General features: G+C 53.6%; 1 protein-coding gene across 2 annotated transcripts in view; it reads right to left on the minus strand.

The window, feature by feature from the left end:
* The window catches only part of HSD3B7 (hydroxy-delta-5-steroid dehydrogenase, 3 beta- and steroid delta-isomerase 7), a 91431-nt gene that overhangs the window by 58400 nt on the left and 14202 nt on the right, over window positions 1-18829 (minus strand). For both annotated transcript variants that reach the window (XM_073648830.1, XM_073648831.1), the window contains exon 2: window positions 13309-13465. In XM_073648830.1, coding sequence (XP_073504931.1) covers window positions 13309-13465 — 157 coding nt within the window. The remainder of the gene's footprint in view (window positions 1-13308; window positions 13466-18829) is intronic.

Consider the following 18829-nt stretch of genomic DNA (forward strand, 5'->3'; position numbering starts at 1 on the left):
AGGAGAGGATGTGGGTTCCTGCGTCGGATATTAACGCAGACCGATTAGTTCGGGCCTTCCACACAACTCACCCGGATAAACCTGGCCCTGAGGGTCCGGAGGCCCCTCGTAGAAGGGGGGGTACTGTCACGGGTGTGTCGCCACGAAGATCGTCACGATTACACAGCCTGACTTCTCGCAGCTGACTTTTTGGTGCTTTGTGTTTTTCGGCAGTGAGGGAGTTAATTCTCTCTCTCTCTGTGCTAGACGAGGTCCAGCCTCGCCCAGCTGCAATCAATGCTGCTGTAGTGAGACTCCTTCAAATGCCTGCTGGTCTGTTTGGGAAGTGTCGGTGAAAGCATTTCATGCAGACTAACAGAGCGGATCGTGGTATTTGGAGTTTCTGAGATAAGTGTATTTGGAGTGTTTTTTCCCTTCCTCGCTTTATCATTTATCTCCTTTCCCGTTAGTGTTCCCTCTGTTGTAGTTGTGTAGTTTTTGTATGCAAGGTGGTTTTGGTTTTTCCCTTGTACTGTCTCGTTCGTCTAAGTACTGTGTGTGGGCATATTATTACTTGTCCCCTTTTGTTGTGATCGGGGTCCTTCTCAGGACTAGATTACTTAGGTGCAGGGATCCTAAGGAGGTAGGGGTTACGCTGGCGGCCTGGACCTCTGTACCTTTAACAGTACCTCCAGGTTGAGGGATTAGTCAGGGCCCCAGCTTAGGGTCAGCTTAGGCCCCCTACCTCCAGTATACAGAGACAGCGTGACACCCTTTCCCTATTGCCATGCCCCCGAAAAGTGAAATGATGATTTGGTGCCGGGCAGCTATTGGTCTGAGAGGTAGAGATTACCAGGCCATGGTAGAACCAGTCTACTCAGACAGTAGGCCCACCATTTTGACAGCACGGGGGGTAGTTGATGTACGCCATGGGAGGGTGCCCGTTCGTATAATAAATATCGGGAAAAGGGAAGTATACCTGCCCCGGTATGCTACGCTAGCCAAATTATATACTATCAACCAAAATTCTATACAGTCTGTGGAACCCTTGCCTCCATCTCACCCGGAGGAAGGTAACTGCTCTATGAAAATAATGGAGGATTGGTGTCAGCAACTACATTTGGGTACTGACTCCACTCCCTCCCACCAGAAACAGGGAGTCTACCGGGTGGTTCGAGAGTACGAGAGAGTGTTTAGTAAACACCCGTTAGACTTCGGGCGAGTCAAGGGGGTAGAACACCACATCCCCACGGGAGACCATCCTCCCATAAAAGAGAGGTATCGACCCGTACCCCCTGCACACTACCAACACGCCAAGGGGATGCTTAGAGACATGAAGGAGGCTGGGGTAATCAGGGATAGCTGTAGCCCCTGGGCAGCTCCACTAGTCTTGGTCAAAAAGAAAGACAACACCATGAGAATGTGTGTAGATTACCGGAGAATTAACCGTATCACACACAAAGATGCGTACCCCTTACCAAGAATAGAGGAGTCTTTGGCTGCTTTAAAATCTGCTAACTTCTTCTCCACCTTGGATCTCACTAGCGGGTACTGGCAGGTTCCTGTAGCAGAGGCGGACCGGGAGAAGACCGCATTCACCACCCCGATGGGACTTAGCGAGTTTACCTGCATGCCGTTCGGACTCTGCAACGCACCAGGAACCTTCCAGCGATTGATGGAATGCTGTCTGGGACACCGAAACTTTGAGACGGTCCTGTTATACCTGGACGATGTCATCGTCTATTCCAAGACCTACGAGGACCACCTGAAACACCTGGCGGAAGTGTTCGAAGCTCTGGCAAATTACGGCCTAAAGGTGAAACCCTCCAAGTGTCACCTCCTGAAGCCAAAGGTGCAGTACCTGGGACACGTGGTGAGTGCTGACGGAGTGGCTCCCGACCCTGATAAGATCACCGCAATTAAGGAATGGCCAAGCCCCTCCAGCGTAAAGGAAGTGAGGCAGTTCCTCGGGTTGGTAGGCTACTACCGAAGGTTCATTCCCGGTTTCACCAAAAAGGCAGCTCCTATGCAGGACCTCCTGATAGGCCAGTCCAGGAAGGCCAAGAACCAGAAGCCACCCTTCAGATGGGAGAAGCTGGAAGAAGAGTCCTTCCGCCAGCTGAAGATGGCCCTCACGGGGGATGAAATCCTGGCGTACCCTGATTATAGCCAGCCCTTTATCCTCTACACCGACGCCAGTAACATCGGGCTAGGAGCCGTACTGTCCCAGATCCAGCAGGGGAAGGAACGGGTAATTGCTTACGCCAGCTGAAAACTGCGACCCACCGAAATAAACCCTGAGAATTACAGCTCATTTAAGCTAGAGTTCCTGGCAGTGGTGTGGGCAGTCACCGAACGTTTTAAGCACTACCTCGCTGCTTCCCGGTTCACCGTGTACACGGATAATAACCCGTTGACACACCTGGACACTGCAAGACTCGGTGCCCTAGAGCAGAGATGGATGGCCCGCTTGTCCAACTATGAGTTTACAATCAAATACCGGGCAGGACGCTCCAATACCAACGCGGACGCCCTGTCCAGGAGGCCGAACCTACCGGACGTAGGGGAAGATTCAGAGGAACTGGAAGAAGTTGAACTCCCCGCGTTCCACCGTCATGGGACTATCCAGTATTCCCACCGTGTAAGGAGTAAGCAATCCGCTACGTTCAACCCATTACCTCATTACAACTGGGCGGAGACGCAAGACAGTGACCCTGCCGTCCGACTGGTAAAGGAGATGCTGACTCGGCCAGATGCACGCCTTGACCCAGACGCTCCGGAGGAAGCCAAGCAACTGTGGGCTGAGAAGAGTCGACTGTTCCTTTACAAGGGGAAGTTGTGCCGCAGAATGGTTAACTCCCGGACGCATGAACTAATCTGGCAAGTAGTGGTGCCAAGAAGAGACGCAGCTATGGTGATGGAGGCATACCACGACGGAGCTGGGCACTTCGGATGGAAGAAGCTGGAGTTCCTGCTGCGCGGGCGGTTCCATTGGGTAGGCATGAGAGGAACCATCGAGAGGTGGTGCAGAGACTGTGGCCCATGCAACCTAAGAAGGAGGGACCGTGCCAGCCAGAAGACTCCCCTGCAGTCCATCATCACCAGACAGCCATTGGAACTGGTAGCCTTGGATCATGTAAAACTGACCCCAAGCAGAAGTGGCTACATCTACGCGTTAACCATCGTGGATCACTACTCCCGGTTCTTGGTTGTCGTCCCCGTCAAGGACTTAACGGCTCAAACAGCAGCTAGAGCCTTCCAGCAGCACTTCTGCAGTCCGCACGGATACCCGGAGCAGGTGATAACGGACCAGGGGCCTGCCTTTGAAGCGGAAGTCTTCCAGGAGTTCTGCACCCTGTATGGCTGCCGGAAGATTAGAACAACACCCTATCACCCGCAAACTAATGGACTTTGTGAGAAAATGAACCAGGTGGTGATAGATCTTCTGAAAACATTGCCCCTGGAAGAACGTAGTCTGTGGCCTGAAAAGCTGCCCGACCTGGTTGACCTATACAACCACATCCCTGTAGGTTCCACCAACTGTACCCCGGCTTACCTAATGAGGGCAAGACCTGGTAAGCTTCCTGTTGATCTGGAGATGGGAGTCCTGACACCTGAGGACACTTCACCAGAAGCAGACTGGGACACAGAGAGGCAGCAGCAGTACCGGAAAGTACAGGAGAGCGTGGAGCGAAGTCTCTGTCAAGCTAGGGAAAGACAAGAGAAAACTTACAACCAGAATGCTCCCGCTGTTCCCCTGGTGCCCGGAGAGCAGGTCTTGAAGAGGAAAAGACGGCTCCACAAGTTGGACGACCAGTGGGAGAAGGACCCGTACACCGTACTGCCCTCAAGCCACGACAACCCAAAGATCTGTACAATCAGTAAAGACGGAGGGGAAACCACAGCCATTGTATCCCGGGATCACCTGAAGAAGTGTCCTGAACAGCTACGGAACCCTGAAGAGGAACAAGAAGACCCTCGACCCGTAGAGGAAAGGGAAGATATGGTTAGTACTGTGCTCGGAGACTTCCCTCGGTCTTGGACTCAAGTCAATGGTGCTGTTGTGGTACCCGTCCTCACGTTCCTCCAACCAGCATCCCAAGTGCCTACGGAGACACAGGTAGAGCTGGAAGAACAGCCGGTCCAGGAGGCAGAAGACCCCACACAAGCAGACCAGGAGAATCAACCCTCTGCTTATAGTGAGCCTGCCATACCCCTAGTGAGCCAAAGAGTCCGTAGACGGCTGCCCAGTTTACCCTTGACAGCTCCTATACCCTGTAGCTCAGGACCAGTCAGCCAGCTCCGTAGGTCCACTAGGGTCACTAGAGGCCAGTTGCCCATACGGTGGAGGATCTAAATATTTAAGCTATTTTATTAATGTTTACCTGTTTATTGTTGCTTGTGTATAATTATGTGTTTCTAGTTATTTGTAGGAGTCTTTGGTGGATTTACCGGGAATCCTTTGTGCATATAGTTGGAGCGTAACCCAGGACGGACTAAAAGACTGATAAGGACTCGGGGCAGGACAGACCCCTACCTGGTTACGTCTCCCTGTTTTTGGTGAAATGGACACCCTTGTTTTCTTGAAAAACTGCACCCGGTTGCGGACACGCCGTGACCATCCTAATGTTTTTTCTTTATTACGTTGTTTCTGTTTGTAATTTGTTATGTTACAGAAATATGTTTAGTCCCGGAGTACTAAATTTCACTAGGGGGGAATGTGACACCCCAGGGGTCTGGTTGCCACAGTAATAGAGATATTACGTCTGAGAGCAGGTGGGAGGTCTCCTGGTCAGGAATCCTATGCATGCCACACCTCCTGCCCAGTCCTGGGAGGGGAAGAACTTCCCCTATATAAAACTGGGGCTGAGGCAGGGTTAGGGAGTTGAGAAGAGGAGAAGCAGCTATAGGAAAGAGAGATCAGGAGCTCTGGGGAAGTCGTGCTAAAAGGAATCAGGGGCTGGCAGCTGTAGAGCTCGCCCTGATTGAAGAGTTACCACCGGACCCGGAGTCCGAGGCTGTGGGGACTAATCCTTACCCAGCAGCAGAAACCGACCGGCAGGGGATTTCAGGTCCTCTGGCCAAGAAACCCGAAGGCACGGTCACACGCGTGGGACCAGCACCGCCGTCGTGGAGCGGAAGCCACTAGAAGGCCCCGAGTCACCGGCCATACGGGTGAGCACCACGCGGTACACTCAGGGACGTGGGCTACTTTTACCCGCCTCTAGCAAGGTAGCCAGAAGAGTACAATTAGTTGGGGAGGCCTACAACTCCGCCTGGCCAGGGGAAATCCCATCTGCTCAAAGACTGACCAGGCCCCGATCGCTAGCCAGTACTCCGGGAGGGTCTATCTTTGTCACCAGTAAAGACCCTGAACTACACCGCATCGTCTCTGAGTGGTTCCTGCTACCCCCATCATCCACGTCGGCTGCCCTGAGGCCATACCCCTCCCGTTGGGGGTTATACCATCTACGCTGCACCATCGTACCACCGGCCTCAGCGGTCTGCCCTGCAGCGGCAGCTCCATAGCTACATTCAACGGGTGGCGTAGTCGTCCAACATCTACTGCTAATACTCAGCCACACAGTTTGACTCCCTGGGCACGGACCGGGTCACCGCCACGAGACTACTACCCTCAACAGGCCCGGCTCCGGGTAGTCCCCGCGTGCGCAACGCGACACCAAGTAGGCCCAGGGGCGCGTCACTACCCCACATCCTGCCCCACGTCCTACCGCACATCCTGCCCCACGTCCTACTCCACGTCCTGCCCCACGTCCTACTCCACGTCCTGCCCCACGTCCTACTCCACGTCCTGCCCCACGTCCTACTCCACGTCCTGCCCCACGTCCTACTCCACGTCCTGCCCCACATCCTACTCCATGTCCCGCCCCACGTCCTACTCCATATCCTGCCCCACGTCCTACTCCACGTCCCGCCCCACGTTCTACTCCACATCCTACCCCACGTCCTACCCCACATCCTACTCCACGCCCTGCCCCATGTCCTACTCCATGTCCTAACCCATGTCCTACCCCACGTCCTACTCCATATCCTACTCCACGTCCTGCCCCACGTCCTACTCCATATCCTACTCCACGTCCTGCCCCACGTCCTACTCCATATCCTACTCCACGTCCTGCCCCACGTCCTACTCCATATCCTACTCCACGTCCTGCCCCACGTCCTACCGCACATCCGTCCTACCGCACATCCTGCCCCACGTCCTACCCCACATCCTGCCCCACGTCCTACCCCACATCCTGCCCCACGTCCTACCCCACATCCTGCCCCACGTCCTACTCCACGTCCTGCCCCACGTCCTACTCCACGTCCTGCCCCACATCCTACTCCATGTCCCACCCCACGTCCTACTCCATATCCTGCCCCACGTCCTACTCCACGTCCCGCCCCACGTTCTACTCCACATCCTACCCCACGTCCTACCCCACATCCTACTCCACGTCCTGCCCCATGTCCTACTCCATGTCCTAACCCATGTCCTACCCCACGTCCTACTCCATATCCTACTCCACATCCTGCCCCACGTCCAAACTTTGGTTTGTTGGAGAAGACTAATTTGGAGCAGAACATGTGGGTTGTAGTAACTGGGGAGAAGTATAACCCCCTCCGTCCACCATCAAATCACAGCCGCAGTTGGTAATAAAACATCAATAATTGTAGCGCTTGTTTCCATTGTCATTATATAAATAAAGTTTATTGAAGTTTGTCCAGAATGTTTTCATACAGAAAAATCCACAGCAACCAATCAGATTCCAGCTTCCATTCCATCTAGAGCAGGTTTGAATGTGAAAGCTAAACTCTGATTGGTTGCTATGGAGGGCCATAGTAGTAACAGTAACATGTTCTTCAAATAAACTTTATTTAGCGCAGTCCTGGACGACACATTGTACATAAGTAACAAATGCTTTTTTTAAAGTTTTATCTATGGGCAGTAATATGGCCGGTAGTGTTATAAGAGCAGTAATATGGCCGGTAGTGTTATACGGGCAGTAATATGGCCGGTAGTGTTATATGGGCAGTAATATGGCTGGTAGTGTTATACGGGCAGTAATATGGCCGGTAGTGTTATACGGGCAGTAATATGGCTGGTAGTGTTATACGGGCAGTAATATGGCTGGTAGTGTTATACGGGCAGTAATATGGCCGGTAGTGTTATACGGGCAGTAATATGGCCGGTAGTGTTATACGGGCAGTGATATGGCCGGTAGTGTTATACGGGCAGTAATATGGCCGGCAGTGTTATACGGGCAGTAATATGGCTGGTAGTGTTATACGGGCAGTAATATGGCTGGTAGTGTTATACGGGCAGTAATATGGCTGGTAGTGTTATACGGGCAGTAATATTGCCGGTAGTGTTATACGGGCAGTGATATGGCCGGCAGTGTTATACGGGCAGTAATATGGCTGGTAGTGTTATACGGGCAGTAATATGGCTGGTAGTGTTATACGGGCAGTAATATGGCCGGTAGTGTTATACGGGCAGTAATATGGCCGGTAGTGTTATACGGGCAGTGATATGGCCGGTAGTGTTATACGGGCAGTAATATGGCCGGCAGTGTTATATGGGCAGTAATATGGCTGGTAGTGTTATACGGGCAGTAATATGGCTGGTAGTGTTATACGGGCAGTAATATGGCCGGTAGTGTTATACGGGCAGTAATATGGTCGGCAGTGTTATACGGGCAGTAATATGGCCGGTAGTGTTATACGGGCAGTAATATGGCCGGTAGTGTTATACGGGCAGTAATATTGCCGGTAGTGTTATACGGGCAGTGATATGGCCGGTAGTGTTATACGGGCAGTAATATGGCCGGCAGTGTTATACGGGCAGTAATATGGCCGGCAGTGTTATACGGGCAGTAATATGGCTGGTAGTGTTATACGGGCAGTAATATGGCTGGTAGTGTTATACGGGCAGTAATATGGCTGGTAGTGTTATACGGGCAGTAATATGGCCGGTAGTGTTATACGGGCAGTAATATGGTCGGCAGTGTTATACGGGCAGTAATATGGCCGGTAGTGTTATACGGGCAGTAATATGGCCGGTAGTGTTATACGGGCAGTAATATTGCCGGTAGTGTTATACGGGCAGTGATATGGCCGGTAGTGTTATACGGGCAGTAATATGGCCGGCAGTGTTATACGGGCAGTAATATGGCTGGTAGTGTTATACGGGCAGTAATATGGCTGGTAGTGTTATACGGGCAGTAATATGGCCGGTAGTGTTATACGGGCAGTAATATGGCCGGTAGTGTTATACGGGCAGTGATATGGCCGGTAGTGTTATACGGGCAGTAATATGGCCGGCAGTGTTATACGGGCAGTAATATGGCTGGTAGTGTTATACGGGCAGTAATATGGCTGGTAGTGTTATACGGGCAGTAATATGGCTGGTAGTGTTATACGGGCAGTAATATGGCCGGTAGTGTTATACGGGCAGTAATATGGTCGGCAGTGTTATACGGGCAGTAATATGGCCGGTAGTGTTATACGGGCAGTAATATGGCCGGTAGTGTTATATGGGCAGTGATATGGCCGGTAGTGTTATACGGGCAGTAATATGGCTGGTAGTGTTATATGGGCAGTAATATGGCTGGTAGTGTTATACGGGCAGTAATATGGCTGGTAGTGTTATACGGGCAGTAATATGGCCGGTAGTGTTATACGGGCAGTAATATGGCCGGTAGTGTTATATGGGCAGTAATATGGCCGGTAGTGTTATAAGGGCAGTAATATGGCCGGTAGTGTTATATGGGCAGTAATATGGCCGGTAGTGTTATATGGGCAGTAATATGGCCGGTAGTGTTATACGGGCAGTAATATGGCCGGTAGTGTTATACGGGCAGTAATATGGCCGGTAGTGTTATACGGGCAGTAATATGGCCGGTAGTGTTATATGGGCAGTAATATGGCCAGCAGTTTTATACGGGCAGTAATAAGGCTGGTAGTGTTATACGGGCAGTAATATGGCTGGTAGTGTTATACGGGCAGTAATATGGCCGGCAGTGTTATACGGGCAGTAATATGGCCGGCAGTGTTATATGGGCAGTAATATGGCCGGTAGTGTTATACGGGCAGTAATATGGCCGGTAGTGTTATACGGGCAGTAATATGGCCGGCAGTGTTATACGGGCAGTAATATGGCTGGTAGTGTTATACGGGCAGTAATATGGCCGGTAGTGTTATACGGGCAGTAATATGGCCGGCAGTGTTATACGGGCAGTAATAAGGCTGGTAGTGTTATACGGGCAGTAATATGGCCGGTAGTGTTATACGGGCAGTAATATGGCCGGCAGTGTTATATGGGCAGTAATATGGCCGGTAGTGTTATACGGGCAGTAATATGGCCGGTAGTGTTATACGGGCAGTAATATGGCCGGCAGTGTTATACGGGCAGTAATATGGCTGGTAGTGTTATACGGGCAGTAATATGGCCGGCAGTGTTATATGGGCAGTAATATGGCCGGCAGTGTTATATGGCAGTGCGGAGCTGTCATGTGTATTATGATAATTTCCAGTCTGATAATAAAGGAATCAAGCGAGCGCGTCCTACTATGATGTATGACAACACGGGGGATGGCGCGTCTTCACTGTGATGATCAGGCTGAGCGCACGGAACAGGCTCAGTCCCTGCAATCTGTTACTACAGAGCTGTAGACGTCTGCGTGTGACATCCGCCCCATGGAGGTGCGATATAGTGTCTATAGGGGCGGTATAGTGTCCGTAGGGGTGGTATAGTGTGTATAGGGTCGGTATAGTGTGTATAGGGTCGGTATAGTGTATATAGGGGCGGTATAGTGTCTATAGGGGCGGTATAGTGTCTATAGGGGCGTATAGTGTCTATAGGGGCGGTTTAGTGTGTATAGGGGTGGTATAGTGTCTATAGGGGCGTATAGTGTCTATAGGGACGGTATAGTGTGTATAGGCGTGGTATAGTGTCTATAGGGGCGGTATAGTGTCTATAGGGGTGGCATAGTGTGTATAGGGGTGGCATAGTGTGTATAGGGGTGGCATAGTGTGTATAGGGGCGGTATAGTGTGTATAGGGGCGGTATAGTGTGTATAGGGGTGGTACAATGTCTATAGGGACGTATAGTGTCTATAGGGACGTATAGTGTCTATAGGGGCAGTATAATGTGTATAGGGGCGGTATAGTCTCTATAGGGGTGGTATAGTGTCTATAGGGGTGGTATAGTGTCGATAGGGGCGGTATAGTGTCTATAGGGGCGGTATAGTGTCTATAGTGGCGGTATAGTGTCGATAGGGGCGGTATAGTGTCTATAGGGGCGGTATAGTGTATATAGGGGCGATATAGTGTCTATAGGGGTGGTATAGTGTCTATAGGGGTGGTATAGTGTCTATAGGGGTGGTATAGTGTCTATAGGGGCGGTATAGTGTATATAGGGGCGATATAGTGTCTATAGGGGCGGTATAGTGTCTATAGTGGCGGTATAGTGTCTATAGGGGTGGTATAGTGTCTATGGGGGCGGTATAGTGTCTATAGGGGCGGTATAGTGTCTATGGGGGCGGTATAGTGTGTATAGGGGCGGTATAGTCTCTATAGGGGCAGTATAGTGTGTATAGGGGCGGTATAGTGTGTATAGGGGCGTATAGTGTCTATAGGGGCAGTATAGTGTGTATAGGGGCAGTATTATGGCCGTGTATATTGGTGTCATACACCCATGTGCCTGAGCTCTGTATAGAAGGCTGAAATCCTCTGTGCTGCTGGCTTCTCTTTCTGTGATGTGGAGATTCTCACCGTTGATTTGTGGAGAAGTGAAACCTTATTAAAGATAAATCTGCTATTAACAAACAGATTTCACCTCGACCGCAGCTCCCATCATCCCCTCCCCCGTACTAATAATTGTATCTCAGCGCAGAGCATTGCTCCGCTGCAGAGCATCGCACCAGACTCATGTCTGCACCAATAATTATCTCTTGATATATGAAGCCAGATGGAGTCAGGTCAGGTGAGGTTATCGTGGCCTCGGGACTGGTGGTCGGCTGAGACGTTATATTGTGCCTTAGTTATAGCGCAGCGCCGTCATTATCCGGCGTCTCTAATAATGTGGTGACTTCACGCTGAGCAGCCGGATAATCCGCCATAATCCAGGGCGACGAGGCTATAAATCTCCATAAAACCCGAATACTCCAACCGAGGCCACAGGAGCGTCCACACACAGACACGGGAGCGTCCGCACACAGACACGGGAGCGTCCGCACACAGACACGGGAGCGTCCGCACACAGACACGGGAGCGTCCGCACACAGGCACCGGAGCGTCCGCACACAGGCACCGGAGCGTCCGCACACAGGCACCGGAGCGTCCGCACACAGGCACCGGAGCGTCCGCACACAGACACGGGAGCGTCCGCACACAGACACGGGAGCGTCCGCACACAGGCACCGGAGCGTCCGCACACAGACACGGGAGCGTCCGCACACAGACACGGGAGCGTCCGCACACAGACACGGGAGCGTCCGCACACAGACACGGGAGCGTCCGCACACAGGCACCGGAGCGTCCGCACACAGGCACCGGAGCGTCCGCACACAGGCACCGGAGCGTCCGCACACAGACACGGGAGCGTCCGCACACAGACACGGGAGCGTCCGCACACAGGCACCGGAGCGTCCGCACACAGACACGGGAGCGTCCGCACACAGACACGGGAGCGTCCGCACACAGGCACGGGAGCGTCCGCACACAGGCACGGGAGCGTCCGCACACAGGCACCGGAGCGTCCGCACACAGGCACCGGAGCGTCCGCACACAGGCACCGGAGCGTCCGCACACAGGCACCGGAGCGTCCGCACACAGACACGGGAGCGTCCGCACACAGACACGGGAGCGTCCGCACACAGACACGGGAGCGTCCGCACACAGACACGGGAGCGTCCGCACACAGGCACGGGAGCGTCCGCACACAGGCACGGGAGCGTCCGCACACAGCGACGGGAGCGTCCGCACACAGAGACGGGAGCGTCCGCACACAGAGACGGGAGCGTCCGCACACAGAGACGGGAGCGTCCGCACACAGAGACGGGAGCGTCCGCACACAGAGACGGGAGCGTCCGCACACAGAGACGGGAGCGTCCGCACACAGAGACGGGAGCGTCCGCACACAGAGACGGGAGCGTCCGCACACAGAGACGGGAGCGTCCGCACACAGAGACGGGAGCGTCCGCACACAGAGACGGGAGCGTCCGCACACAGAGACGGGAGCGTCCGCACACAGAGACGGGAGCGTCCGCACACAGAGACGGGAGCGTCCCCACACAGAGACGGGAGCGTCCGCACACAGAGACGGGAGCGTCCGCACACAGAGACGGGAGCGTCCGCACACAGAGACGGGAGCGTCCGCACACAGAGACGGGAGCGTCCGCACACAGAGACGGGAGCGTCCGCACACAGAGACGGGAGCGTCCGCACACAGAGACGGGAGCGTCCGCACACAGAGACGGGAGCGTCCCCACACAGAGACGGGAGCAGCACGTGCTTGCGTCACCTATATTGTTTCCTGCAGGGAAAAGCGCATTATTAGTTTAAAAAAGTTGGCAAAGTGCGATCCTCAGTGTACAGTAAGTTACTGTATATCCTCCAGTCACCTCCAGAGCTGCAGTCACTATTCTGCTGTTACATCATGTCTTATCCTCCAGTCCCCTCCAGAGCTGCAGTCACTATTCTGCTGTTACATTATGTTTTATCCTCTAGTCAACTCCAGAGCTGGAGTCACGATACTGCTGTTACATCATGTCTTATCCTCCAGTCACCTCCAGAGCTGCACTCACTATTCTGTTACATTGTGTCTCATCCTCCAATCACCTTCAGAGGTGCGGTCACTATTCTGCTGTTACAGCATGTCTTATCCTCCAGTCACCTCCAAAGCTGCGGTCACTATTCTGCAGTTACATCGTGTCTTATCCTCCAGTCACCTCCAGAGCTGCACTCACTATTCTGCTGTTACATCATGTCTTATCCTCCAGTCACCTCCAGAGCTGCACTCACTATTCTGTTACATTGTGTCTCATCCTCCAATCACATCCAGAGCTGCGGTCACTATTCTGCTGTTACATCATGTCTTATCCTCCAGTCACCTCCAAAGCTGCGGTCACTATTCTGCAGTTACATCGTGTCTTATCCTCCAGTCACCTCCAGAGCTGCACTCACTATTCTGCTGTTACATCATGTCTTATCCTCCAGTCACCTCCAGAGCTGCGGTCACTATTCTGCTGTTACATCAGGTCTCATACAAAAAGCATGAGGATGTGCAATGTCTCAGTTACTTCTGAGCGGGCAGCTCCTCACCATTACTGAGCGTCCGCAGCTTCTCATCCAGGTGCAGGTCAAATACTCGGATCTCCGACACGTCCCTGGAGCGCTCGGCCAACATCTGCACCAGATGTGACCCCAGGAAGCCGCAGCCCCCGGTGACCACGTACACCTGCCTCTCTGCAGCCGGCATCTGTGGGAGAGATGAGATACAGCAGGTAGCGGGTACAGCCCCAACATCTGCTGCTGAGCCGTGTATCTAATCCTCTCCTGTGTGATACTGTCTGCTGAGCCGTGTATCTAATCCTCTCCTGTGTGATACTGTCTGCTGAGCCGTGTATCTAATCCTCTCCTGTGTGATACTGTGTGCTGAGCCATGTATCTAATCCTCTCCTGTGTGATACTGTCTGCTGAGCCGTGTATCTAATCCTATCCTGTGTGATACTGTCTGCTGAGCCGTGTATCTAATCCTCTCCTGTGTGATACTGTCTGCTGAGCCGTGTATCTAATCCTCTCCTGTGTGATACTGTCTGCTGAGCCGTGTATCTAATCCTCTCCTGTGTGATACTGTCTGCTGAGCCGTGTATCTAATCCTCTCCTGTGTGATACTGTCTGCTGAGCCGTGTATCTAATCCTCTCCTGTGTGATACTGTCTGCTGAGCCCTGTATCTAATCCTATCCTGTGTGATACTGTCTGCTGAGCCGTGTATCTAATCCTCTCCTGTGTGATACTGTGTGCTGAGCCATGTATCTAATCCTCTCCTGTGTGATACCGTCTGCTGAGCCGTGTATCTAATCCTCTCCTGTGTGATACTGTCTGCTGAGCTGTGTATCTGATCCTATCCTGTGTGATACCGTCTGCTGAGCCGTGTATCTAATCCTCTCCTGTGTGATACTGTCTGCTGAGCCGTGTATCTAATCCTCTCCTGTGTGATACTGTCTGCTGAGCCGTGTATCTAATCCTCTCCTGTGTGATACCGTCTGCTGAGCCGTGTATCTAATCCTCTCCTGTGTGATACTGTCTGCTGAGCCCTGTATCTAATCCTATCCTGTGTGATACTGTCTGCTGAGCCGTGTATCTAATCCTCTCCTGTGTGATACTGTGTGCTGAGCCATGTATCTAATCCTCTCCTGTGTGATACCGTCTGCTGAGCCGTGTATCTAATCCTCTCCTGTGTGATACTGTCTGCTGAGCTGTGTATCTGATCCTATCCTGTGTGATACCGTCTGCTGAGCCGTGTATCTAATCCTCTCCTGTGTGATACTGTCTGCTGAGCCGTGTATCTAATCCTCTCCTGTGTGATACTGTCTGCTGAGCCGTGTATCTAATCCTCTCCTGTGTGATACTGTCTGCTGAGCCGTGTATCTAATCCTCTCCTGTGTGATACTAACTGCTGAGCCGTGTATCTAATCCTCTCCTGTGTGATACTGTCTGCTGAGCTGTGTATCTAATCCTCTCCTGTGTGATACTGTCTGCTGAGCTGTGTATCTGATCCTATCCTGTGTGATACCGTCTGCTGAGCCGTGTATCTAATCCTCTCCTGTGTGATACTGTCTGCTGAGCCGTGTATCTAATCCTCTCCTGTGTGATACTGTCTGCTGAGCTGTGTATCTGATCCTATCCTGTGTGATACTGTCTGCTGAGCCGTGTATCTAATCCTCTCCTGTGTGATACTGTCTGCTGAGCTGTGTATCTAATCCTCTCCTGTGTGATACTGTCTGCTGAGCTGTGTATCTGATCCTATCCTGTGTGATACTGTCTGCTGAGCCGTGTATCTAATCCTCTCCTGTGTGATACTGTCTGCTGAGCCGTGTATCTAATCCTCTCCTGTGTGATACTGTCTGCTGAGCCGTGTATCTAATCCTCTCCTGTGTGATACTAACTGCTGAGCCGTGTATCTAATCCTCTCCTGTGTGATACTAACTGCTGAGCCGTGTATCTAATCCTCTCCTGTGTGATACTGTCTGCTGAGCCGTGTATCTAATCCTCTCCTGTGTGATACTGTCTGCTGAGCCGTGTATCTAATCCTCTCCTGTGTGATACTGTCTGCTGAGACGTGTATCTAATCCTATCCTGTGTGATACTGTCTGCTGAGCCGTGTATCTAATCCTCTCCTGTGTGATACTAACTGCTGAGCCGTGTATCTAATCCTCTCCTGTGTGATACTGTCTGCTGAGCCGTGTATCTAACCCTATCCTGTGTGATACTGTCTGCTCAGCCGTGTATCTAATCCTCTCCTGTGTGATACTGTCTGCTGAGCCGTGTATCTAATCCTCTCCTGTGTGATACTGTCTGCTGAGCAGTGTATCTAATCCTGTCCTGTGTGATACTGTCTGCTGAGCCGTGTATCTAATCCTCTCCTGTGTGATACTGTCTGCTGAGCCGTGTATCTAATCCTCTCCTGCGTGATACTGTCTGCTGAGCAGTGTATCTAATCCTGTCCTGTGTGATACTGTCTGCTGAGCCGTGTATCTAATCCTCTCCTGTGTGATACTGTCTGCTGAGCCGTGTATCTAATCCTCTCCTGTGTGATACTGTCTGCTGAGCCGTGTATCTAATCCTCTCCTGTGTGATACTGTCTGCTGAGCCGTGTATCTAATCCTCTCCTGTGTGATACTGTCTGCTGGGCTGTGTATCTAATTCTATCCTGTGTGATACTGACTGCTGAGCCGTGTATCTAATTCTATCCTGTGTGATACTGACTGCTGAGCCGTGTATCTAATCCTATCCTGTGTGATACAGTGGCTTGCACAGCTGTGGTGCCGGCTCAGTGTGTTGGTGGGTCTCAGGGTGGGGGTCCAGTTTGTCTCGGCTCAGTGTGTTGGTGGGTCTCAGAGTGGGGGTCCCGTTTGTCCCGGCTCAGTGTGTTGGTGGGTCTCGGCGTGGGGGTCCGGTTGGTGCTGGCTCAGTGTGTTGGTGGGTCTCGGGGTGTGGGTCCGGTTTGTCCCGGCTCAGTGTGTTGGTGGGTCTCGGCGTGGGGGTCTGGTTGGTGCTGGCTCAGTGTGTTGGTGGGTCTCGGGGTGTGGGTCCGTTTTTTCCTGGCTCAGTGTGTTGGTGGGTCTCGGGGTGGGGGGGTTGGTTTGTCCCGGCTCAGTGTGTTGGTGGGTGTCGGGGTGGGGGGTTGGTTTGTCTCTGCTCAGTATGGTGGTGGGTCTCGGGGTGGTGGTCCGGTTTGTCTCGGCTCAGTGTGTTGGTGGGTCTCGGGGTGGGGGTCCGGTTGGTGCCAACTCAGTGTGTTGGGGGTCTTGGGGTGGGGGTTTGGTTTTTCCCAGCTCAGTGTGGTGGTGGGTTTCGGGGTGGGGGTCCGGTTGGTGCTGGCTCAGTGTGTTGGTGGGTCTCGGGGTGGGGGTCCAGTTTGTCTCTGCTCAGTGTGTTGGTGGGTCTCGGGGTGGGGGTCCCGTTTGTCCCGGCTCAGTGTGTTGGTGGGTCTCGGGGTGGGGGTCCGGTTGGTGCTGGTTCAGTGTGTTGGTGGGTCTCGGGGTGTGGGTCCGGTTTGTCCCGGCTCAGTGTGTTGGTGGGTCTCGGGGTGGGGGTTTGGTTTGTCCCGACTCAGTGTGTTGGTAGGTCACGTGGTGGGGGTCCAGTTTGTCTCTGCTCAGTGTGTTGGTGGGTCTCGGGGTGGGGGTTTGGTTTGTCTCGGCTCAGTGTGTTGGTGGGTCTCGGGGTGTGGGTCTGGTTTGTCTCGGCTCAGTGTGTTGGTGGGTCTCAGGTTGTGGGTCCGGTTTGTCCCGGCTCAGTGTGTTGGTGGGTCACGGGGTGGGGGTCCAGTTTGTCTCTGCTCAGTGTGTTGGTGGGTCTCGGGGTGGGGGTTTGGCTTGTCTTGGCTCAGTGTGTTGGTGGGTCTCGGGGTGGGGGTTTGGTTTGTCTCGGCTCAGTGTGTTGGTGGGTTTCGGGGTGTGGGTCCGGTTTTTCCCGGCTCAGTGTGTTTGTGGGTCTCGGGGTTGGTTTGTCCCTGCTCAGTGTGTTGGTGGGTTTCGGGATGGGGGTCCAGTTTGTCTCTGCTCAGTAAGGTGGTGGGTCTCGGGGTGGTGGTCCGGTTTGTCTCGGCTCAGTGTGTTGGTGGGTCTCGGGGTGGGGGTCCGGTTTGTCCCGGCTCAGTGTGTTGGGGGGTCTCGGGGTGGTGGTCCAGTTGGTCTCGGCTCAGTGTGTTGGGGGGTCTTGGGGTAGGGGTCCATTTTGTCCCGGCTCAGTGTGTCAGTAGGTCTCGGGGGAGGGGGAGGGGGTTGGTTTGTCCCGGCTCTGTGTGTTGGTGAGTCTCGGGGTGGGGGTCCAGTTTGTCTCTGCTCAGTGTGTTGGTGTGTCTCGGGGAGGGGGTCCGGTTGGTGCTGGCTCAGTGTGTTGGTGGGTCTCGGGGTGGGGGTTTGGTTTGTCCCAGCTCAGTGTGGTGGTGGGTTTCGGGGTGGGGGTCCGGTTGGTGCTGGCTCAGTGTGTTGGTGGGTCTCGGGGTGGGGGTCCAGTTTGTCTCTGCTCAGTGTGTTGGTGGGTCTCGGGGTGGGGGTCCAGTTTGTCCCGGCTCAGTGTGTTGGTGGGTCTTGGGGTGGGGGTCCGGTTGGTGCTGGCTCAGTGTGTTGGTGGGTCTCGGGGTGTGGGTCCGGTTTGTCCCGGCTCAGTGTGTTGGTGGGTCTCGGGGTGGGGGTTTGGTTTGTCTCGGCTCAGTGTGTTGGTGGGTCACGGGGTGGGGGTCCAGTTTGTCTCTGCTCAGTGTGTTGGTGGGTCTCGAGGTGGGGGTTTGGTTTGTCTCGGCTCAGTGTGTTGGTGGGTCTCGGGGTGTGGGTCCGATTTGTCTCGGCTCAGAGTGTTGGTGGGTCTCAGGTTGTGGGTCCGGTTTGTCCCGGCTCAGTGTGTTGGTGGGTCACGGGGTGGGGGTCCAGTTTGTCTCTGCTCAGTGTGTTGGTGGGTCTCGGGGTGGGGGTTTGGTTTGTCTTGGCTCAGTGTGTTGGTGAGTCTCGGGGTGGGGGTTTGGTTTGTCTCGGCTCAGTGTGTTGGTGGGTCTCGGGGTGTGGGTCCGGTTGGTGCCGACTCAGTGTGTTGGGGGGTCTTGGGGTAGGGGTCCGGTTTGTCCCGGCTCAGTGTGTCAGTAGGTCTCAGGTGGGGGAGGGGGTTTGGTTTGTCCCGGCTCTGTGTGTTGGTGAGTCTCGGGGTGGGGGTCCAGTTTGTCTCTGCTCAGTGTGTTGGTGTGTCTCGGGGTGGGGGTCTGGTTTGTCCCAGCTCAGTGTGTTGGTGGGTCTCAGGGTGGTGGTCCAGTTGGTGCTGGCTCAGTGTGTTGGTGGGTCTCGGGGTGGGGGTCCAGTTTTTCCCGGCTCAGTGTGTTGGTGGGTCTCGGGGTGGGAGTCCGGTTGGTGCTGGCTTAGTGTGTTGGTGGGTTTGGGGTAGGGGTCCGCTTTGTCCCGGCTCAGTGTGTTGGTTGGTTTCGGGGTGGGGGTCCGGTTGGTGCCGGTTCAGTGTGTTGGTGGGTCTCTGGGTGAGGGTCATGTTGGTGCCCGCTCAGTGTGTTGGTGGTTCTCTGGGTCGGGGTCCGGTTTGTCTCGGTTCAGTGTGCTGGTGTGTCTCGGGGTG

The sequence above is a fragment of the Phyllobates terribilis genome, unplaced genomic scaffold (genome assembly GCF_046119375.1).
Source record: "Phyllobates terribilis strain yellow unplaced genomic scaffold, ASM4611937v1 Scaffold_9__5_contigs__length_417890890, whole genome shotgun sequence".
In the NCBI taxonomy this organism is placed as follows: domain Eukaryota; kingdom Metazoa; phylum Chordata; class Amphibia; order Anura; family Dendrobatidae; genus Phyllobates; species Phyllobates terribilis.